The following is a 25,090-nucleotide window of genomic DNA, read 5'->3' as shown; positions in this document are numbered from 1 at the left end:
TTCTTACACCATTGAAGTTGGCCTTCCCCCAGTTAATTATTCTCACCCTGGATTGCTCTTTGTCCTTTTCCATAGTCAGTCTAAACCTTATGATACAATGATCACTGTCCCCTAAATGCTGTCCTACTGATACTTGATCCACTTGGTCCACCTCATTTCCAAGAACCAGGTCTCGCAGTCCTTCCTTTCTCATTGGACTAGTAACATACAGTTGCAGAAGATTTTCCTGAACACACTCTAGAAACTCTTGCCCCTCACTGCCCTTTACACTACTACTATCCCTGTCTATATTGGGATAATTAAAGTCCCCCATTAAAACTACCCTATAATTTTTGCACCGCTCTGTAATTTCCCTGCAAATTTGTTCCTCCACGTCCTTCCCAATTGCTGGTGGCCAATAGACAACACCGAGTAATGTAACTGCACCTTTTTTATTCCTTAGCTCTAGCCAAATTGATTCTGTTTTTGACCCCGCTGGGACATCCTTTTTCTCCAGCACTGCAATGCTCTCCTTAATCAATACTGCCACTCCTCCCCCTTTTTTCCCTTTCCAATCTTTCCTGAACACCTTGTATCCAGGAATATTTACCATCCAGTCCTGCCATTCTTTGAGCCAGGTCTCTGTTCCAGCGACAACATCATATTAGGGGAGGCGGTGGCGTAGTGGTATTATCACTGGACTAGTAACCCAGAGACCCAGAGTATTGATCTGGAGACATGGGTTAGAATCCCACCACAGCAGAAGGTGGAATTTGAATTCAATTAATAAATCTGGAATTAAAAAGCTAGTCTAATGATGGCCATGAAACCATTGTCGATTGTTGGAAAAACCCATCTGGTTCACTAATGTCCTTTAGGGAAGGAATTCTGCTGTCCTTACCTGGTCTGGCTTATATGTGACTCCAGACCCACAGCAATGTGGTTAACTCTTACATGCCCTCTGAAATGGCCTAGCAAACCAGTCAGTTGTACCTAACCGCTGGACGGACCACCCGGCATCGACCGAGGCACTGGAAACGACAACGGCAAACTCAGCCCCGTTGATCCTGCAAAGTCCTCCTTACTAACATCTGGGGCCTTGTGCCAAAGTTGGGAGAGCTGTCCCACAGACTATGTCAAGCAACAGCCTGACATAGTCATACTAACAGTATCATAACTTACAGACAATGTCCCAGACACTGCCATCACCGTCCCCGGGTATGTCCTGTCCCACTGGCAGGACAGACCCAGCACAGGTGGCAGCACAGTGGTCTACAGTAGGGAGGGAGTTGCCCTGGGAGTCCTCAACATCAACTACCGACCTCATGAAGTCTCATGGCATCAGATTAAACATGGGCAAGGTAACCTCCTACTGATTACCACCTACCGCCCTCCCTCAGCTGATGAGTCAGTACTCCTCCATGTTGAACACCATTTGGAGGAAGCACTGAGGGTGGCAAGGGCGCAAAATGTACTCTGGGTGGGGCACTTCAATGTCCATCACAAAGAGTGGCTCGGTAGCACCACTACTGACCGAGCTGGCCGAGTACTAAAGGACATAGCTGCTAGACTGGGTCTGCGGCAGGTGGTGGGGGAACCAACACGAGGGGAAAACATACTTGACCTCGTCCTCACCAATCTGCCTGCCGCAGATGCTTCTGTCCATGACGGTATTGGTAGGAGTGACCACCGCACAGTCCTTGTGGGGACGAAGTCCTGCCTTCATATTGAGGATACCGTCCATCGTGTAGTGTGGCACTATCACCGTGCTAAATGGGATAGATTTCGAACAGATCTAGCAATGCAAAACTGGGCATCCATGAGGTGCTGTGGGCCATCAGCAGCAGCAGAATTGTACTCAACCACAATCTGTAAGCTCATGGCCCGGCATATCCCCCACTCGTCCATTACCATCAAGTCAGGAGACCAACCCTGGTTCAATGAAGAGTGCAGGAGGGCATGCCAGGAGTAGCACCAGGCATACCTCAAAATGAGGTGTCAACCTGGTGAAGCTACAACCCAGGACTACTTGCATGCCAAACTGCGTAAGCAGCATGCGATAGACAGAGCTAAGTGATCCCATAACCAACGGATCAGATCTAAGCTCTGCAGTCCTGCCACATGCAGTTGTGAATGGTGGTGGATAATTAAACAACTAACTGGAGGAGGTGGCTCCACAAATATCCCCATCCTCAATGATGTGGGAGCCCAGCACATCAGTGCAAAAGATAAGGCAGAAGCATTTGCAACAATCTTCAGCCAGAAGTGCCGGGTTGATGATCCATCTCGGCCCCCTCCTGAAGTCCCCAGCATCACAAATGCCAGACTTCAGCCAATTCGATTCACTCCGTGTGATATCAAGAAACGACTGAAGGCACTGGATACTGCAAAGGCTATGGGTCCTGACAATATTCCAGCAATAGTACTGAAGACCTGTGCTCCAGAACTTGCCGCACCCCTATCCAAGCTGTTCCAGTATAGCTACGAAATGGGCATCAACCCTGAAATGTGGAAAATTGCTCAGGTATGTCCTGTACACAAAAAGCAGGACAAGTCCAACCCGGCCAATTACCGCCCCATCAGTCTACTCTCAATCATCAGTAAAGTGATGGAAGGTGTCATCAACAGTGCCATCAAGCGGCACTTGCTTAGCAATAATCTGCTCAGTGATGCTCAGTTTGGGTTCCGTCAGGGCCACTCAGCTCCTGACCTCATTACAGCCTTCGTTCAAACATGGACAAAAGAGCTGAACTCAAGAGGTGAGGTGAGAGTGACTGCCTTTGACATCAAGGCAGCATTTGACCTAGTATGGCATCAAGGAGCCCGAGCAAAACTGAGGTCAATGGGAATCAGGGGAAAACTCTCTGCTGGTTGGAGTCATACCTAGCGCAAAGGAAGATGGTTGTGGTTGTTGGAGGTCAATCATCTGAGCTCCAGGACATCACTGCAGGAGTTCCTCAGGGTAGTGTCCTAGGCCCAACTATCTTCAGCTGCTTCATCAATGACCTTCCTTCAATCATAAGGTCAGAAGTGGGGATGTTCGCTGATGATTGCACAATGTTCAGCACCATTTGCGACTCCTCAGATACTGAAGCAGTCCGTGTAGAAATGGAGCAAGACCTGGACAATATCCAGGCTTGGGCTGATAAGTGGCAAGTAACATTTGCGTCACACAAGTGCCAGGCAATGAATCGCTCCAACAAGAGAGAATCTAACCATCTCCCCTCGACATTCAACGGCATTACCATCACTGAATCCCCCACTATCAACATCCTCAGGGCTGCCATTGACCAGAAACTGAACTGGAGTAGCCATATAAATACCGTGGCTACAAGAGCAGATCAGAGGCTCGGAATCCTGCAGCGAGTAAGCCTGTCCAACATCTACAAGGCACAAGTCAGGAGTGTGATGGAATACTCTCCACTTGCCTGGATGGGTGCAGCTCCAACAACACTCAAGAAGCTCGACACCATCCAGAACAAAGCAGCCTGCTTGATTGGCACCCCATCCACAAACATTCACTCCCTCCACCACCGACACACAGTGGCAGCAATGTGTGCCATCTACAAGATGCACAGCAGCAATGCACCAAGGCTTCTTAGACAGCACCTTCCAAACCCGTGACCTCTACCACCTCGAAGGACAAGAGCAGCAGATGCATGGGAACATCACGACCTGCCATTTCCCCTCCAAGTGACACACCATCCTGACTTGGAATTATATCGCTGTTCCTTCACTGTCAATGGGTCAAATCCTGGAACTCCCTTCCTAACAGCACTGTGGGTGTACCTACCCCACATGGACTGCAGTGGTTCAAGAAGGCAGCTCACCACCACCTTCTCAAGGGCAATTAGGGATGGGCAATAAATGCTGGCCTGGCCAGCGATGCCCACATCCCATGAATGAATAAAAAAAAAATATTTCCTCAGGGCAATCTGCGCCTGGACCTCACCAGTCTTATTAACCACACACTGTGCATTCACATACATGCACATTAACCCTGATTCAGACTTTATTACTTTGTCCCTTACTGTGATCCTGCCAAATAACTTACTATTTCCTACTTTCGTGTTATCTATTTCCTCCAATATTCTGTGCTGCTTGATATTCCTCTCTAATACTTGCTCCTGGGTTCCCACACCTCTGACTAGTTACCAGTTTTGTTTCTCTCCAATCTGAGCTCCCTCTCAGGTTCCTAACCCCCTGACAATTTAGTTTAAACCCTCTCCAACAGCACTAGCAAATCCCCCTGCGAGGATATTCGTCCCAGTTCTGCTAAGATGCAGCCCGTCCATCTTGTACAGGTCCCACCTGCCCCAGAACCAGTCCCAATGTCTCAGAAATCTGATGTCCTCCCTCCTACACCAGTTCTCCAGCCACATGTTCAATTACTCAATTCTCCTATTCCTATGCTCACTTGCACGTGGGAATGGGAGTAATCCTGAGATTACTGCTTTTGCGGTCCTGCTTTTTAATCTCCTTCCTCGCTGCCTAAAATCTGCTTTCAGGACCTCATCCCCCTTCTTACCTATGTCATTGGTACCAATGTGGACCATGGCCTCTGGCTGTTCACATTCCCCCAGAAGAATGTCCTGCAGCCTCTCCGTGACATCCTTGACCCTGGCATCAGGGAAGCAACACCCCCTCCTGGAGTCACGTTTGGTGCCACAGAAACACCTGTCTGTTCCCCTAACTAATGAATCTCGAGTCACTACTGCTCTTCCACTCCTCTTCCTCCTGTCCTGTGCAGCTGAGCCACCTGTGGTGCCACAAACTTGGCTGTGACTGCGATCCCCTGAGGAACCATCACCCTCACCGGTATCCAAAATGGAAAACCGACTCGTGAGTGAGATCGTATCAGGGGACTTCTGCACTACCTGCCTGGTTCTCTTAGACTGCCTGGTGGTCAACCATTCCCTATCTGTCTGTATGCTCCTAACCTGTGATGTGACCATCTCCCTAAACGTGCTGTCCATGTATTTCTCTGCCTCACGGATACACAGCAGTGACTCCAGCCGCCGCTCGAGTTCCGAAACCCGAAGCTCAAGCTTCTGCAGCCGGTGACACTTCCTGCAGATGTGTTTGTCTAGGACACATTTTGCTGCCATGACTATCCTTTACACTAAAGACGAATAAATTGCTCCACTATATATTAGAATCATAGAACATCTAAGGCACAGAGAGAGGCCACTTGGCCGATTGTGTCTGTGCTGGCCAAGAAACACTCCACCTATTCTAATCCGACCTTCCAGCATTTCGTCCATAGCCCTGCAGCTTATGGCACTTGAGGTGCATATCCAGACTCCTTTTCAATCAGTTGAGGGTCTCTGCCTCAACTAGCCTTTCAGGTAGTGAGTTCCAGACCATCACCACCCTCTGGGTGAATACATTTTTCCTCATCTCCCCTCTAATTTTTCTACCAATCACTTTAAATCTATGCCCCCTAGTCACTGACCTCTCTACTAAGGTACATAGGCCCTTCACCTCCACTCTATCCAGGCTCCTCAAAACTTTGTACATTTCAATCACATTTCCCTTCAGCCGCCTTTGTTCCAAGGAAAACAACCCCAGCCTATCCAATCTTTCCTCATAGCTGCATTTTTCCAGTCTTGGCAACATCCTCATAAATCTCCTCTGTACCCTCTCCAGTACAATTACATCCTTTCTGTAATGAGGTGACCAGAACTGCACACAGTACTCAAGTTGTGGCCTAACCAATGAGTTATACAGTTCCAGCATAACCTCCCTGCTCTTATATTCTATACCTCGGCTAATGAAGGAAAGGATTCCATATGTCTTCTTAACCACCTTATTGACCTGTCCTGCTACCTTCAGGGATCTGTGAACATTCACTCCAAGGTCCCTCACTTCCTCTACACTTCTCAATATTTTCCCATTAATCGTGTATTCCTTTGCCTTGTTTGACCTCCCCGAATGCATCACCTCACACTTCTCCAGGTTGAATTCCATTTACCACTTTTCTGCCTATCTGACCAGACCATCAATATCTTCCTGCAGCCTCCAGCTATCCTCCTCGCTGTCGAGCACACGGACAATCTTTGTGTCGTCTGCAGACTTCTTCATCATGCCCCCTACATTTTACTACATTACTATATACCACAAAAAACCGGGGACCCAGTATTGAGCCCTGCGGATGCCACTGGAAACAACCCTCCAGTCGCTAAAATACCCGTCAACAATTACCCTTTATTTCCTGCTACTGAGCCAATTTTGTATGCACCTTGCTGTATTTCCCTGGATCCCATGGGATTTTATTTTTTTAACCACTGTGTCATGTGGGATCTTGTCAAAAGCCTTGCTAAAAGCCATAAAATGACCGCATCAACTGCATTACCCTCATGTATCTTCCTCGTTACTTCTTCAAAAAATTCGATCAATTTGTTCAGACAACATCTTCCCTTCACAAATCCACACTGACTATCCTTGATTAACCTGTTCCTTTCTAAGTGACAGTTTATCCTGTGTCTCAGAATAGATTAAAATAATTTGCACACTACTGCGGTTAGACTGAGTGGCCTATAATTATTCAGTCTATCCCTCGCTCCCTTTTAAAACAGAGATACAACATTAGCAATTCTCCAATCCCGTATCCAGTGAAGAATGGAAAATGATGGACAGACCTACCGCTATTTCCTCTCTTGCTTCTTTTAACAGCCTGGGGTATATTTCATCTGGCGCTGGTGATTTATCTACTTTCAAGGATGCTAATCCCATTAATATTTCCTCTCTCCCTATGTTTATCACATCCAATACTTCACACCCCTCTTCCTTAACTACAATGTCTGCATTGTCCCTCTCTTTTATATTCATTAAGAACTATGCCAACATCTTCTGCCCCTAAACATAGGTCACCTTTTTCGACTTTCATGGGTCCTAGTCTCTCCTTAGTTATCCTCTTACTCTCAATGTATTGATGAAACATCTTTGGGTTCACCTTGATTTTGCTTGCCAATATTCTTTCATGCCCTATCTTTGCTTTCCTAATTTCCTTTTTGATTTCTCCCTTCCACTTTCTATAGTCCTCTCGGCTTTCTGTAATATTGAGTTCTCGATGTCGGGCAGAAGCTTTCCTTTTCTGCCTTATCTTACCCTGTAGGCTCCTTGACATCCATGGGGCTCTAGATTTGGCCATCTCACCCTTTTTTCTTTGTGGGAACATGTTTACTCTGAACCCCTGGAATCTCCCCTTTGAATCCCTCCCACTGCTCTGACACTTGTAGATGGTGGACAGGCGCTGGGGAGTCACGAGGTGAGTTACTCGCCGCAGAATTCCCAGTGTCTGACCTGGGAATGACCTGCAATGGAGATTCCTGGAAGTGACTGGAGGTCGATTTAAATCAGAGTTCAGTGGCCTTTGTGATGATGTCGACTGCCGTGGAAAGTGTGGCCAACAACATTCAAATGAGTACATGCTCGGTAAAACTGCATGAGCAGTATCCATGATGCACTGATGTTTGACAGGTGGGAGGTTTAGATCAGACACAAAAGTCCAAGGTAACAGAAATGACCGCCAAAGTATTGGCAATGAGCTCCAAAGTGGTGAAAGCACACACTCAGAACAAGTCTTGTGAGAAAGAATTTTCACTTCGGAAAGGAAGCAGGTCCGACTACAAAATGATTTTTTTTGCATGTCATTTGCTCACCCCCCTCAAACCCCACTATCCTCTCACCTTGATTTCACTGGCGAGCTGCAGAAAACCTGGGAAACCTGTTCATACACAGTTAAAGTTCAAATCCTCATTCAGAATTCACTGTACAAGGATATCTTGGTTTAATCTTCAACATTTTATTTAAATACTTCGGGCAGAATTGTCCAAGACCTTGTGCTGCCACAGGGGCCTCGGAAGTAGCAGACCAACAATCAGAAAATTGCAGCTGTCTTCAGTGTAACCTCAATCAGAATGCTGCTTGCAGTGTTACATTTGTGTTCCCCACAGTGTTAATTCTATTGACCACTCTGACTTACATTGGGAATATAATTTGTGACAACCTGTGGGCACATTACACTGTAGAAACACATCCAGCAGAAACTAGACTGAGATTGACTTGGAGGCTAGGGATCTGTGAGTGCCGAGAGGGAATCTCATGATCTGGGAAGGTGGGGAAAAAGGGAAGTCACAGAAAGGGGATTATGGGATCCAGCAGGACTGAGGAGGATTTGGAGTGTTGGGAGTAGTCAGTGTCTGGTAGAGATTGCTAGGATCTGTCAGTATTGTGGTAGCAGGGTCTATCAGCCTTATATGAAAGGGTCTCAGGAGAATGACGCCCACATTGTCCCACCCACCATCTTCCCACCTCTCCCTACCTGCATCCTCAGATAGCTTCCTCCTGGTGATTTCCCCATCATCAGTGGTTCTTCTCTTCACTTATCTGTTGTAAGCATTTGAGGATTAATTTTCCACTTCACACCCAGCAGGGATCCTCGCTTCGAGATTGGGCCACAACTCATCTGATACTGGAGTATTTTACCCCCCAGGGGAGAGGGGGGGTGGTGGTGGTGGTGGGATTTGTGAATTTCCCCTGTAATGCAATGCTGGTTAGGAAGATTTCCTGAGTATTTATTTTATAACACATCTACTTCCAGATTCTCCATTGCACTGCATTGACTTTGTCTGCTAAACCCAGATAATACAAGAAGTCATCCTGTAACATTGTCAAATGAAGCAAAGCCTCCTTTGTTATAGATCCTCCAACAGAAAATCCAAAGAAACATCAGAAATAGAGCAGATCTTCTCCTTGATTCAGCCAGACTTTCAGAGCTGCAGTTTTGCTCCTATTTCCTGCCAACCCCCTGTCAGTAAGTTTCCAGTGACAGGTCTAATCTGGGCTGCACAACTATTCCGGATGATCTTGGGAATCCTTTAAGATTGGTTCAGCTGAATTCCAACAAGACCCTGCTTCCCACAATACTGTCAGAACCCAGCAATTCCCAATACTGACAGAACCCAGCAATTCACAATACTGTCAGAACCCAGCAATTCACAATATTGACAGAACCCAGCAATTCACAATACTGTCAGAACCCAGCAATTCCCAATACTGACAGAACCCAGCAATTCACAATATTGACAGAACCCAGCAATTCACAATACTGTCAGAACCCAGCAATTCACAATACTGTCAGAACCCAGCAATTCACAATACTGTCAGAACCCAGCAATTCACAATACTGACAGAACCCAGCAATTCACAATACTGTCAGAACCCAGCAATTCACAATATTGACAGAACCCAGCAATTCACAATATTGACAGAACCCAGCAATTCACAATATTGACAGAACCCAGCAATTCCCAATACTGACAGAACCCAGCAATTCCCAATACTGACAGAACCCAGCAATTCACAATACTGTCAGAACCCAGCAATTCACAATACTGACAGAACCCAGCAATTCACAATATTGACAGAACCCAGCAATTCCCAATGCTGACAGAACCCAGCAATTCACAATATTGACAGAACCCAGCAATTCACAATACTGACAGAACCCAGCAATTCACAATATTGACAGAACCCAGCAATTCACAATATTGACAGAACCCAGCAATTCACAATACTGACAGAACCCAGCAATTCACAGTATTGACAGAACCCAGCAATTCACAATACTGACAGAACCCAGCAATTCACAATATTGACAGAACCCAGCAATTCACAATACTGACAGAACCCAGCAATTCACAATATTGACAGAACCCAGCAATTCACAATACTGTCAGAACCCAGCAATTCACAATACTGACAGAACCCAGCAATTCACAATACTGTCGAAACCCAGCAATTCACAATATTGACAGAACCCAGCAATTCACAATATTGACAGAACCCAGCAATTCACAATACTGTCAGAACCCAGCAATTCACAATACTGACAGAACCCAGCAATTCACAATATTGACAGAACCCAGCAATTCACAATACTGACAGAACCCAGCAATTCCCAATACTGTCAGAACCCAGCAATTCACAATATTGACAGAACCCAGCAATTCACAATATTGACAGAACCCAGCAATTCCCAATACTGACAGAACCCAGCAATTCACAATATTGACAGAACCCAGCAATTCACAATACTGACAGAACCCAGCAATTCCCAATACTGTCAGAACCCAGCAATTCACAATATTGACAGAACCCAGCAATTCACAATACTGACAGAACCCAGCAATTCCCAATACTGACAGAACCCAGCAATTCCCAATACTGTCAGAACCCAGCAATTCACAATATTGACAGAACCCAGCAATTCACAATACTGACAGAACCCAGCAATTCCCAATACTGACAGAACCCAGCAATTCACAATATTGACAGAACCCAGCAATTCACAATATTGACAGAACCCAGCAATTCACAATACTGACAGAACCCAGCAATTCACAATACTGACAGAACCCAGCAATTCACAATATTGACAGAACCCAGCAATTCACAATACTGACAGAACCCAGCAATTCCCAATACTGACAGAACCCAGCAATTCACAATATTGACAGAACCCGGCAATTCACAATACTGACAGAACCCGGCAATTCACAATATTGACAGAACCCAGCAATTCACAATACTGTCAGAACCCAGCAATTCACAATACTGACAGAACCCAGCAATTCACAATACTGACAGAACCCAGCAATTCACAATATTGACAGAACCCAGCAATTCACAATACTGACAGAACCCAGCAATTCACAATACTGACAGAACCCAGCAATTCACAATATTGACAGAACCCAGCAATTCACAATACTGACAGAACCCAGCAATTCCCAATACTGACAGAACCCAGCAATTCACAATATTGACAGAACCCGGCAATTCACAATACTGACAGAACCCAGCAATTCACAATATTGACAGAACCCAGCAATTCACAATACTGTCAGAACCCAGCAATTCACAATACTGACAGAACCCAGCAATTCACAATACTGACAGAACCCAGCAATTCACAATACTGACAGAACCCAGCAATTCACAATACTGTCAGAACCCAGCAATTCACAATACTGACAGAACCCAGCAATTCACAATACTGACAGAACCCAGCAATTCACAATACTGACAGAACCCAGCAATTCACAATACTGTCAGAACCCAGCAATTCACAATACTGTCAGAACCCAGCAATTCACAATACTGACAGAACCCAGCAATTCACAATACTGACAGAACCCAGCAATTCACAATACTGACAGAACCCAGCAATTCACACTATTGACAGAACCCAGCAATTCACACTATTGACAGAACCCAGCAATTCCCAATACTGACAGAACCCAGCAATTCACAATACTGACAGAACCCAGCAATTCACAATACTGACAGAACCCAGCAATTCACAATACTGACAGAACCCAGCAATTCACAATACTGACAGAACCCAGCAATTCACAATATTGACAGAACCCAGCAATTCACAATATTGACAGAACCCAGCAATTCCCAATACTGACAGAACCCAGCAATTCACAATATTGACAGAACCCAGCAATTCACAATATTGACAGAACCCAGCAATTCCCAATACTGACAGAACCCGGCAATTCACAATACTGTCAGAACCCGGCAATTCACAATATTGACAGAACCCGGCAATTCACAATACTGACAGAACTCGGCAATTCACAATATTGACAGAACCCAGCAATTCACAATACTGACAGAACCCAGCAATTCACAATACTGACAGAACCCAGCAATTCACAATACTGACAGAACCCAGCAATTCACAATATTGACAGAACCCAGCAATTCCCAATACTGACAGAACCCAGCAATTCACAATACTGACAGAACCCAGCAATTCACAATACTGACAGAACCCAGCAATTCACAATATTGACAGAACCCAGCAATTCACAATATTGACAGAACCCAGCAATTCCCAATACTGACAGAACCCAGCAATTCACAATATTGACAGAACCCAGCAATTCACAATATTGACAGAACCCAGCAATTCCCAATACTGACAGAACCCGGCAATTCACAATACTGTCAGAACCCGGCAATTCACAATATTGACAGAACCCGGCAATTCACAATACTGACAGAACCCAGCAATTCACAATATTGACAGAACCCAGCAATTCACAATACTGTCAGAACCCAGCAATTCACAATACTGACAGAACCCAGCAATTCACAATACTGACAGAACCCAGCAATTCACAATACTGACAGAACCCAGCAATTCACAATATTGACAGAACCCAGCAATTCCCAATACTGACAGAACCCAGCAATTCACAATACTGACAGAACCCAGCAATTCACAATACTGACAGAACCCAGCAATTCACAATACTGACAGAACCCAGCAATTCACAATATTGACAGAACCCAGCAATTCACAATATTGACAGAACCCAGCAATTCCCAATACTGACAGAACCCAGCAATTCACAATATTGACAGAACCCAGCAATTCACAATATTGACAGAACCCAGCAATTCCCAATACTGACAGAACCCAGCAATTCACAATACTGTCAGAACCCGGCAATTGACAATATTGACAGAACCCGGCAATTCACAATACTGACAGAACCCAGCAATTCACAATATTGACAGAACCCAGCAATTCACAATACTGTCAGAACCCAGCAATTCACAATACTGACAGAACCCAGCAATTCACAATACTGACAGAACCCAGCAATTCACAATACTGACAGAACCCAGCAATTCACAATATTGACAGAACCCAGCAATTCCCAATACTGACAGAACCCAGCAATTCCCAATACTGACAGAACCCAGCAATTCACAATACTGACAGAACCCAGCAATTCACAATATTGACAGAACCCAGCAATTCACAATATTGACAGAACCCAGCAATTCCCAATACTGACAGAACCCAGCAATTCACAATATTGACAGAACCCAGCAATTCACAATATTGACAGAACCCAGCAATTCCCAATACTGACAGAACCCAGCAATTCACAATACTGTCAGAACCCGGCAATTGACAATATTGACAGAACCCGGCAATTCACAATACTGACAGAACCCAGCAATTCACAATACTGACAGAACCCAGCAATTCACAATACTGTCAGAACCCAGCAATTCACAATACTGACAGAACCCAGCAATTCACAATACTGACAGAACCCAGCAATTCACAATACTGACAGAACCCAGCAATTCACAATATTGACAGAACCCAGCAATTCCCAATACTGACAGAACCCAGCAATTCCCAATACTGACAGAACCCAGCAATTCACAATACTGACAGAACCCAGCAATTCACAATATTGACAGAACCCAGCAATTCACAATACTGACAGAACCCAGCAATTCACAATACTGTCAGAACCCAGCAATTCACAATATTGACAGAACCCAGCAATTCACAATATTGACAGAACCCAGCAATTCACAATATTGACAGAACCCAGCAATTCACAATACTGACAGAACCCAGCAATTCACAATATTGACAGAACCCAGCAATTCACAATACTGACAGAACCCAGCAATTCACAATATTGACAGAACCCAGCAATTCACAATACTGTCAGAACCCAGCAATTCACAATACTGACAGAACCCAGCAATTCACAATACTGACAGAACCCAGCAATTCACAATATTGACAGAACCCAGCAATTCACAATACTGTCAGAACCCAGCAATTCACAATATTGACAGAACCCAGCAATTCCCAATACTGACAGATCCGAGTAATTCCCAATACTGACTGATCCGAGCAATTCCCAATACTGACAGATCTGAGCAATTCACAATACTGACAGATCCGAGAAATTCTCGAGAAATGCTGGGTGGACAGATGAGTAAATTTATTCCAAAAGTGCCCACGGTTTTCTGCCTATTAAACTCGATGAGGGGAATATTGTGGGCACTGAATATGTGACAGGCACTGCCGTCAGGCAAAGCAATTGTACTTGTTCCCTGATAAAATTAGCTTCCAATTTGCAGTGAGTAATGTCACACGAGGTCCATTAGGAGGTATCTATTATGTTTAAAAATGCCTGTAAAACTCTTTTCTGTGTAATTAATAATGTATTAGATCACTGAGAGATTACTCCAGTCTCATTTGTTGTTTCTATTTCCAGAGTGGAAGAGAATTTGTGACTGTGAAGGTAAGATCTTATTATTGTAACACAAGAAAGAATAAACTCAAAAACTGACAACTCAAAAAAAATTACGTGAAAAATACCCTTAAATAAAGGCCTATGACCATGACCACTGTTCCAGTGCAACTAAATAAGATACATTCCTTTTTATTACATTGTATTTCAGGACTTTTAATTGGTGTTTTGGGATCAGATTCCACATTTCAGTTTTGGTTTTCTGTGAACCACACAATTCCCTCCTGCAGGACATGTAAAGACCATTAGTTAAAGGCTGCGTTTTCAGACAGCGCAACCACTAGGTGGCGCAGTACTGCCATATCACAATTGCAGCCTCATTGACTGAAATCTCGCTGTCTGTGACGTCTCAGGCAGCTGCCAGTAATAAAGATGGCGCTGCTCAATTTGTCACAAAACAAGAATTGAACCCAAACCCCCTCACCCCTCAATGGCTGTGATCGCTGTCTCCACCCCACTCCCGAACAGCACTCCACTGCATCCCGGGATCGCCACTTCGCTTCCCTGCTCCCTCCTGCACCTGCCTTCCCGCCGCTCCATCCCGCCGTTCTCGACTGCTCACCACTCGATCTTGCCGTTCTCTTCCAAGCCCATTTGCTCACTTTTCCCTCCCACTCTCGCTCCTTGCCTCACTGCTCAGAGAGGTGGTGGGTTGGGAGCGAGTGGGCTGCTAGCTGCAAGGCGGGAAGTGAGAGGTGGGATGGATTCGGGAGCAGCAGGATGGGACGGTGAGCAGGCGGGAGCAGCGGGATGGGACGGAGAGCAGGCGGGAGCAGCGGGATGCAGTGATGAGCAGGCGGGAGCAGCGGGATGGAGCGGTGAGCAAGCGGGAGCAGCTAGATGGAGCAGTGAGCAGGCGGGAGCAGCGGGATGGAGCTGTGAGCAGGCAGGAGCAGCGGGATGAAGAGGTGAGCAGGCGGGAGCAGCGTGATGGAGCTGTGAGCAGGCAGGAGCAGCGGGATGAAGAGGTGAGCAGGCGGGAGCAGCGGGATGCGGCAGTGAGCAGGCGGGAGCAGCGGGATGGGGTGGTGAGCAGGCGGGAGCAGCGGGATGGGGCGGTGAGCAGGCGGGAGCAGCGGGATGGAGCGGTGAGCAGGCGGGAGCAGCGGGATGGAGCGGTGAGTAGGCGGGAGCAGCGGGATGGAGCGGTGATCAGGCGGGAGCAGTGGGATAGGGCGGTGAGCAGGCGGGAGCAGGGAGGAGCAGCGGGATGGAGCGGTGAGCAGGCGGGAGCAGCAGGATGGAGCTGTGAGCAGGCGGGAGCAGCGGGATGGAACTGTGAGCAGGCAGGAGCAGCGGGATGGAGCAGTGAGCAGGCGGGAGCAGCGGGATGGAGCAGTGAGCAGGCGGGAGCAGCGGGATGGAGCTGTGAGCAGGCAGGAGCAGCGGGATGAAGTGGCGAGCAGGCGGGAGCAGCGGGATGGGGCGGTGAGCAGGTGGGAGCAGCGGGATGGAGCGGTGAGCAGGCGGGAGCAGCAGGATAAGGCGGTGAGCAGGCGGGAGTAGCGTGATGGAGCGGTAAGCAGGCGGGAGTAGCGGGATGGAGCGGTCAGCAGGCGGGAGTAGCGGGATGGAGCGGTGACCAGGCGGGAGCAGCGGGATGGAGTGGTGAGCAGGCGGGAGTAGCGGGATGGAGTGGTGAGCAGGCAGGAGCAGCGTGATGGGGCGGTGAGCAGGTGGGAGCAGCGGGATGGAGCGGTGAGCAGGCGGGAGCAGCAGGATAGAGCGGTGAGCAGGCGGGAGTAGCGTGATGGAGCGGTGAGCAGGCGGGAGCAGCGGGATAGAGCGGTGAGCAGGCGGGAGCAGCGGGATGGAGCGGTGAGCAGGCGGGAGCAGCGGGATAGAGCGATGAGCAGGTGGGAGTAGCGGGATGGAGTGGTGAGCAGGCAGAGTAACGGGATGGAGCGGTGAGCAGGCGGGAGCAGCGGGATAGAGCGGTGAGCAGGTGGGAGGAGCAGGATGGAGTGGTGAGCAGGCAGGAGCAGCGGGATGGAGCGGTGAGCAGGCAGAGTAGCGGGATGGAGCGGTGAGCAGGCGGGAGCAGCGGGATAGAGCGGTGAGCAGGCGGAGTAGCGGGATGGAGCGGTGAGCAGACGGGAGCAGTGGGATGGAGTGGTGAGCAGGCAGGAGCAGCGGGATGGAGTGGTGAGCAGGCGGGAGCAGAGGGATAGAGTGGTGAGCAGGCAGGAGCAGCGGGATGGAGCGGTGAGCAGGTGGGAGCGGCAGGATGAAGTGGTGAGCAGGTGGGAGCGGCAGGATGGAGCGGTGAGCAGGTGGGAGCGGCGGGATGGAGGCGGTGATTGTGGGAGGGAGTGGGGTAGTGTTGGAGGGGATGGAGGTAGTGATTGCGGTAGAGAGTGGGATAGTGTTGGAGGGGATGGGGGTGGTGATCACGGGAGGGAGTGGGATAGTGTTGGAGGGGATGGAGGTGGTGATCGCAGGAGGGAGTGGGGTAGTGTTGGAGGGGATGGAGGCGGTGATTGCGGTAGAGAGTGGGGTAGTGTTGGAGGGGATGGAGGTGGTGATCACGGGAGGGAGTGGGATAGTGTTGGAGGGGATGGAGGTGGTGATCGCAGGAGGGAGTGGGGTAGTGTTGGAGGGGATGGAGGCGGTGATTGCGGTAGAGAGTGGGATAGTGTTGGAGGGGATGGAGGTGGTGATCACGGGAGGGAGTTGGGTAGTGTTGGAGGGGATGGAGGTAGTGATTGCGGTAGAGAGTGGGGTAGTGTTGGAGGGGATGGAGGTGGTGATCGCGGCCATTGAGGAGTGAAGGAACACTCGGGCATCATTACATCTGACGTCATAACGTGGTGAAGTTGATACGTGAATGCGCAGACACATACTGGAAGATGGAAACTGCTCAGATACACAGATGATGTTGGCGATCGCTCTGCACATGCTCTGTGTTGTCAGGAGACTCTCCGTATCCCATTAGCTGTAATTTAGAGGAAGAACCTGAAGTGCATGAAAGCAAGTGAGTATAGAAATAGGAGGATCGTGCAGGTGAATGCGTGGCTGGAAAGATGGTGCAGGAGGGGGGGCTATAGATTACTGGGGCACTGGGACCAGTTCTGGAGAAGTTGGGACATGTACAGGCCGGACAGGTTGTACCTGAACAGAGCTGGGACAAGATTCCTTGTGGGGTGATTTGCTGGTGCTATTGGTGAGGGTTTAAACTAACTTGGCAGGGATGTGGGAACCAGGAGATAATACAAGAGGCACGTCACAGTGCACAGAGAATTGGAAGGGACAGATAGCATTAGTGTAGAAAATAGCAAAGAATTAGGTGGCGTCAGAGTGAGAGTGTTAGACAGTACAAGAGAAGAGAGTAGTTCTCGATTGGATGGGAATGGACTGAGAAGGACGATGAGGAATGCAAAGACAGGATTACAATACATGTGTGTAAATGCACCAAGTGTTCTAGATGAGATTGTTGAGCTACAAGCACAAATAGTATGGGAATATGTTGTAGTGACAATAACGGAAACATGGTTAAAAATGGTGAAAACTGGGTGCTTAATATACAAGGATATAAAGTGCTCAGAAAAGATAGAGAAGGAAAAAAGGGAGGTGGGTGGTATTCCTGATTGGGGAAGACATTGCAGTGCTGGAAAGGGAGGATGTCCTTGAAGGGGCAAGGGCAGAATCCACTTGGTTAGAGTTGAGGAGCAGAAAGGGGATGGTCACACTGCTAAGGGTATTCTATCCTTTCCTTTTTGGCCTCAAGAGACAATGGGTAAGCACCTAGAGGTGGTCAGTGTTTTGTGGAGCAGTGCCTGGAGTGGCTATAAAGGCCAATTCTTCCACAGCCGATGCAGGTGAAATTGTTGTCGGGGCTGTTACACAGTTGGCTCTCTCCTTACACTTCTGTCTCTTTTCCTGCCAACTGCTGAGTCTCTTCGACTCGCTTCTGTTCAGCCCCGCCTTCATAGCTGTCCGCTAGCTCTGGCGATCGCTGGCAACTGACTCCTACAACTTGTGCTCAATGTCGCAGGACTTCATGTCACGTTTGCAAACGTCTTTAAAGTGGAGATATGGACGGCTGGTGGGTCTGACATCAGTGATGAGCTCACTGTACAATACATCCTTGGGGATCCTGCCATCTTCCATGCAGTTCACATGGCCAAGCCATCTCAAGTGCCACTGGCTCAGTAGGGCATACATACTGGGGATGTTGGCTGTCTCGAGGACTTCTGCGTTGGAGATACGGTCCTGCTACCTGATGCCAAGGATTCTCCGGAGGCCGCGAAGATGGAATGCGTTGAGACGCCGCTCTTGGCTGACATACGTTGTCTAGGCCTCGCTGCTGTACAGCAAGGTACTGAGGATACAGGCTTGATACACTTGGACTTTTGTGTTCCGTGTCAGTGGGCCATTTTCCCACACCCTCTTGGCCAGTCTGGACATAGCAGCAGACGCCTTTCCCATGCGCTTGTTGATTTCTGCATCTAGAGACAGGTTACAGGTGATAGTTGAGCCTAGGTAGGTGAACTCTTGAGCCACTTCCAGAGTGTGGTCGCCGATATTAATGGATGGAGCATTTCTGACGTCCTGTCCCATGATGTTCGTTTTCTTGAGGCTGATGGTTAGGCCAAATTCGTTGCAGGCAGCCGCAAACCTGTCGATGAGTCTCTGCAGGCACTCTTCTCTGTGGGATGTTAATGCAGCATCGTCAGCAAAGAGGAGTTCCCTGATGAGGACCGTACTTTGGTCTTCGCTCTTCGACGGGCAAGGTTGAACAACCTGCCATCTGATCTTGTGTGGAAGAAAATTCCTTCTTCTGACGACTTGAATGCATGTGAGAGCAGCAGGGAGAAGAAGATCCCAAACAGTGTCGGTGCGAGAACACAGCCCTGATTCACGCCACTCAGGATTGGAAGGGGGTCTGATGAGGCACCGCTATGCTGAATTGTGCCTTTCATATTGTCATGGAATGAGGTGATGATACTTAGTAGCTTTGGTGAACATCCGATCTTTGCTTGTAGTCAAAAGAGACCATGTCCGCTGACGAGGTCAAAGGCTTTGGTGAGATCTATGAGGGCAACATAGAGGGGCATCTGTTGTTCACGGCATTTCTCCTGTAGCTGGCGAAGGGAGAACAGCATATCAATAATGGATCTCTCTGCTCGAAAGCCGCACTGTGCCTCAGGGTAGACACGCACAGCCAGCTTCTGGAGTCTGTTTAAAATGGCTCGAGCGAAGACTTTCCCCATTATGCTGAGCAGGGAGATTCCACGCTAGTTGTTGCAGTCACTGCCATCACCCTTGTTCTTAGAGAGGGTGATGATATTGGCATCGTGCATGTCCTGTGGTACTGCTCCCTCTTCCCGGCACAGGCAAAGCAGTTCATGGAGTGCTGAGAGTATAGCAGGCTTGGCACACTTGAGTATTTCAGGGGTAATGCCTTTCCAGAGGCTTTTCCATTGGCTAGAGAATCAATGGCATCACTGAGTTCCGATTTTGTTGGCTATACGTCCAGCTCATCCATGACTGGCAGAGACTGGGCTACATTGAGGGCAGTCTCAGTGACAACATTTTCCCTGGAGTACAGTTCTAGGTAGTGCTCAACCCAGCGGTCCATTTGCTTACTCGTTTCTCCTGATTTAGACTTGAGGGGGGGCCGATCTTCTTGATGTTTGGCCCAAAAGCTCTCTTAATGCCGTCATACAGTCCTCTGATGTTTCTGGTGTCGGAGGCCAGCTGAATACGACTGCATAGGTGTTGCCAGTGGTCATTTGTACAGCGCCTGGCTGTTCTTTGCTCAGTGCTTCTGGCTACTTTAAGTGCTAAGGATGTTAGCTTGCTGGGGGCTTTCTTGTAGTTCAATAGTGCAGTGCACTTGACGGCTATGACAGGTTCCATTTCTTCAAAGTGAGATTGAATCCAGTCTCCATTCTGCTTCTCACGTATTCTATAGGCCTCCAAATAGTGAGAGAGAGATAGAGGAGCAAATCTGCAGGGAAGTCAGGGATGTACAAGAACTATAGAGTGGTTATATTGGGGGACTTTAATTACCCAAATGTCAATTGGGATAATTTTAGAGTCAAGGTTAAATCGGGGCAGATTTTCTAAAATGTCTGTGATCAATATGTTCTCAGCCCAACTAGAAAGGAGGCATTGCTGGATGTGGTGCTGGGAAATGAGGTGGGACAAGTGGACCAAGTGACTGTGAGGGTGTACATGGGTAAGAGTGATCATCGTATTATAAGGTTTGGAGAAGTAATACAGAAAAGCAAGAAACAAAATAAGTTAGAATGTCTAGATTGGAAGAGGGCTAATTTCAATGCAATGAGAAGGGATCTAGCCAGGGTAGAACGGAACCAAAGACTGTCAGGAAGAGCTGTATCGGAACAATGGGTTATCTTTAAGGAAGAGATGCTTCAGGTACAGGCCAGGAACATTCAAACAAGGGGAACCCAACCAAGCCCGGTGCCTCTAAGCCTCTCTGTCCCTAATAGGCCCCACTCCTCCTCTGACTACTCATATATAGGCACCATTTCTATACCACCAAGTCAATGGATTAAATTATCAACCCATATTGCTCAAGTTCAAATTAAATATCTTGCCGAATGAGTATTTAGACACGGTGTACACAGTGATTTAACAGAAGTGACAGAAAACGAAATTATTAAAAATATAAGGTTGCAAAACAGCAAATAGAAATAGATTGAAATTAAATAGGTTCAGTAATGAAAAGTGGAATTGAGTTTTACTGAGGTAGTGCATTAGATATTCTATATCTGGATATTGGAAGGCATCTGACAAAGTGCCACATGGGAGACTTGTTAAGAAGATGGAAGCCTATGGAATTCAGAGGAAAGTGGCGATATGGACACAGAATTGACTCAATGACAGGAAGCAGATGGTGGCTGGATGTTTTTCAGACTTGTTTTATTCATTCTTGGGTTGTGAGCATTGCTGGTAAGGCCAGCATTTATTGCCCATCACAATTGCCCTTGAGAAGGTGGTGGTGAGCTGCTTTCTTGAACCACTGCAGCCACATAGTGCTTTTTTCTGTAGTGATTTGATCTAACTGAGTGGCTTGCTAGGCCATTTCAGAGAGCAGTTAACAGTCAAACACATTATTTCCTAGTCCAGTAACATTACCAATATGCTACCATAGGGAGGTGTTTGCTGTGGTGTTTCCCAAGGATCAGTTTTGACTTTTCAATTTTAACAAAGGAGATAGACTCGGGTGCAGGAAGCAACATTATAAAGTTTGCAGATGATACAAAGCTTGGCAATGTAGTAGATAGTGATGAGGATCATTGTAGACTTCAGGATGACACAGACAGGATGATGAAATGGACATAAGTTTGGCAGATGAGCTCAATGCAGAGAAGTGCAAAGTGATGCACTGTGGGAGGACCAATATGGAAAGACAGTATCCGATAAATTGCACGATTTTGAAAAGTGTGGATGAACAGAGACCTTGTTGTTCACATCCATAAATTCTTAAAGGTGGGAGGGAAAGTTAATAAGGTGGTTAAAAAGACATATGTGTTCCTTGAATTTATAAATAAAGGAATAGATTATTAAAGCAAAGAGATCATGCTGGAACTTTATAAACAACTGGTTCGGTCCCGGCTGGAGTTTTGTGGACAATACTGGGCAACACACTTCAGGAAAAATGTAAAAGCCTTCGAAAGGTTACAGAGGAGATTTACCAGGATGTTACCAGGGATGAGGGAATTCAGTTATGGGAAGAAGTTGGAAAAGTTAGGACTGTTCTTCTTGGAACAGAGAAGGTTAAGATGTGACCTAATAGAGGTTTTCAATATGATGAGAGACTTTGATAGAGAAAAATTATTCCCTCTGACAAGTGGTTAAGAATCAGAAGTCATTGATTTAAAAACATTGGAAAAAAGTGTAGAGGGGCGATGAGGAGAAATGTTTCACTCAGAGTGTTTATGGAATCTGGAATGTTCTACCTGAAAAGGTGGTGGAAACTGATTCCACAAATAATTTAAAACAGTTGGATAGGTACTTGAGGATGAAGAACTGACAGGTTACAGACAAAAAAAGGGAGTGTGGGACCAAGCTCTTTCAAAGAGCCAGTATAGTAACGATGGGCTGAATGGCTGAATAGGTTTCTGCGATTCTATGAAATCGAATCTGGCCAATTACTGTCCCATCAGTCGACTCTCAATAATCAGGTGTTGTCGACTGTGTTATCAAGTGACATTTACTCACTAATAACCTGCTCACCAATACTCAGTTCTGCCAGGAGCATTCGGCTCCAAACCTCATTATGACCTTGGTCTAAACATGGACAAAAGAACTGAATTCCAGAGGTGAGGTGAGATTGACTCCCTTAACATCAAGGGAGCATTTGATCAAGTGTGGAATCAAGGAGCTCCAGTAAAATCGAAGTTAATAGCGATAGAGGGAGACAACTCTCCCTAGTCATACCTGGCACAACGGAAGATGGTTGTGGATGTTGGAGAGCAATCATCTCAGCCCCAAGAAATCATGACAGGCGTTCCTCAGGGCAGCGCCCTCGGTCCAACCATCTTCAGCTGCTTCATCATACCTTCCCTTCATCATAAGGTCAGACTGGGGATGTTTCTGATGATTACACAGTGTTTATGTTCCATTTGCAAGCCCTCAGATACTGAAGGAGCCCATGGCAACATGCAGGAAGACCTGGACAACATTCAGGCTTGGGCTGATAAATGGCAAATAACATTCACATTTCACAAGTTCTAGGCAATGACCATCTCCAACATGGGAGAATCTAATCATCTTTCCTTGACATTCAATGGCTTTATCACAGCTGAATCCCCCACCCGCAACATTCTTGGGTCACCATTGACCAGAAACTTAATTGGACCAGCCATATAGAAACATAGAAAAATAAGAGCAGGAGTTGATCATTCGGCCCTTTGAGTCTGCTCCACCATTCAATACGATCATGGCTGATCATCCAAACTCAGTAACCTGTTCCCGCTTTCTCTCCATATCCCTTGATCCCATTAGCCCTAAGAACTATATCTAACTCTTTCTTGAACATAAATACTGTAGCTACAAGAGCAGATCAGAGGTTGGGTATTCTGCGGTAATTCACCTCCCATCTCCCCAAAACCTTTCCATCACCTACAAGACACAAGTCAGGAGTGTGACGGAATACATTTCACTTGCCTGAATGAGGGCACCTTGCCAGCGACACCCATATTCCCAAAATGAATAAAATAAATCACCATACTAGAGAATAAATTATGCACCATCATGTCACTTCCCTTTTCAGTTTCTAAATCCACCTCAGCAAAAATAATACTTCAGAATTATTGAGACATTTACACACAGAAGGATGTCATTCGGCCCATCGAGTTTATGCCACTCTCCACAGTCAGTCCCACTCCCCGGCTCGATTCCCAATGAAGTCATTGATCATCTTCACTTCCACCACCCTTGTGGGCAGTGAGTTCCAGGTCATTACCACCCACTGTGTAAGTAAGTGCTTCCTCACATCCCCCCTGCATCTCTTACCCAAAACTTTCAATCTGTGTCCCCGAGTCCTTGTACCATTTGTGAATAGAAAACCACTCTTCCTTGTCTAACTTATCTAAACCTGTCACAATCTTCTACATTTCGATTAAATCTCCCCTCAATCTCCTTTATTCGAAGGAGAACAAACACAGTTTTTCCAACCTAACCTTGTAACTAAAATCCTCCATCCCTGGAACCATTCTGGTAAATCTCCTCTGCATCCTCTCAAGGACCCTCACATTCTTCCTGAAGTGTGGTGACCAGAACTGGATGCAATCCTCCAGTTGGAGCCTAACTGCAATCCTCCAGTTGCATGAAATATGCCGGAATTTTACATTTGGCGGGAGACCCCGCCCACCAGTCAAAAAGTTGGGGGTGAGCCCGCCTCCACTGGGCCTGGGAGCCACACTAACATTTTATGTGCCCCAGGCCCTTAAGTGATCTTGGGCCTCTTCCGCCTCTCTGAGGCAGGAAGTCCCGCCTAATGGAGCTGCTGGCCAATCAGAGAGCCGGCAGCTCACAGTCCCAGCCACAGCACCAGGAGCGGTGGCCATTTCTGGCACTGCACCCAGCCAGCAGCAGGATCATGGACGTCGGCCCCAGAAGGGAGATAAGTTTTGGGGCCTCGCCAGGGACAATCGGCCAGGTCCTGGTGAGGCAAGTGTGATCGGTGTGGGGTGGAGGGGGGGGTTGTTGTGCAATGGGGGGGCCATCCATGAGGCACAGGGTGCCCGATCAGGAGGGCTCACCCCAGCGGTGGTGGGAGGAGACCCTTAAGTAGCCGTTAATTGGCCACTTAAGGTCATTGAATGGTCTGGGGCAGGCGGGGTGTTTCTCACCACTGCCCTTTGAAAGATTACAGCGGGGGCAGGAAGGTGTCAGGAATGATTCCGCCCCCCCTCCCCCCACCTCCCACTCAATTTTACGACCCGCCACCCTCACCACCAGCCTGCTCCTGTGGGGGACTGTTAAACTCCGGCCATAGTCTCAGCTCATTTTAGAACCTATCTCATTTGACAATAATATCTTGATATTTATACATTTAAAAACAATGGAGGAGAAATACATTTGTATAGCACCACAGCTGATTTGCCTTGATTCCCTGGATTGACAGGCATTGAAGAGGGTTTCAGCAGCAGATGAGCTGAGACAGGGCAGAATGAGACGATGTATCATTGAAGAACTCTGTGCGGTAACGGGCAGCAGCACTGCCAGTCCCCAGGAAATTGAAGTAAATCTGCAGCAGTGCCACACAAAAGAATATATTTGAAATTATTGTAAAGAAATCAAAATGTGCATTTATTGCATGGGACACACTCTGGAATTGTTATATATTGGGAGGAACTGGTAAAGAAAGACAGACACCAAGATGGCCAATTAACATGTTTAATGACATCATCATGCATTGGGCCTGCTCATACCATGTGGGAAGAACAGGGAGTAAGGAGCGGATAAATAGAGCTCGA

The 25,090-nt window shown here is 47.2% G+C and overlaps 1 protein-coding gene across 2 annotated transcripts in view; it reads left to right on the top strand.

Moving 5' to 3' along the window:
• LOC137362542 (butyrophilin subfamily 3 member A1-like) overlaps positions 1–25,090 on the top strand; it is a 142,087-nt gene that overhangs the window by 99,564 nt on the left and 17,433 nt on the right. For both annotated transcript variants that reach the window (XM_068026930.1, XM_068026931.1), the window contains exon 7: positions 14,100–14,126. In XM_068026930.1, the coding sequence (XP_067883031.1) occupies positions 14,100–14,126 (27 nt within the window). The remainder of the gene's footprint in view (positions 1–14,099; positions 14,127–25,090) is intronic.

Source organism: Heterodontus francisci, unplaced genomic scaffold (assembly GCF_036365525.1).
Source record: "Heterodontus francisci isolate sHetFra1 unplaced genomic scaffold, sHetFra1.hap1 HAP1_SCAFFOLD_631, whole genome shotgun sequence".
NCBI classification, from domain to species: domain Eukaryota; kingdom Metazoa; phylum Chordata; class Chondrichthyes; order Heterodontiformes; family Heterodontidae; genus Heterodontus; species Heterodontus francisci.
The sequence above is the reverse complement of the archived record's forward strand: the minus strand, read 5'-3'. Positions and strand labels throughout refer to the sequence as shown.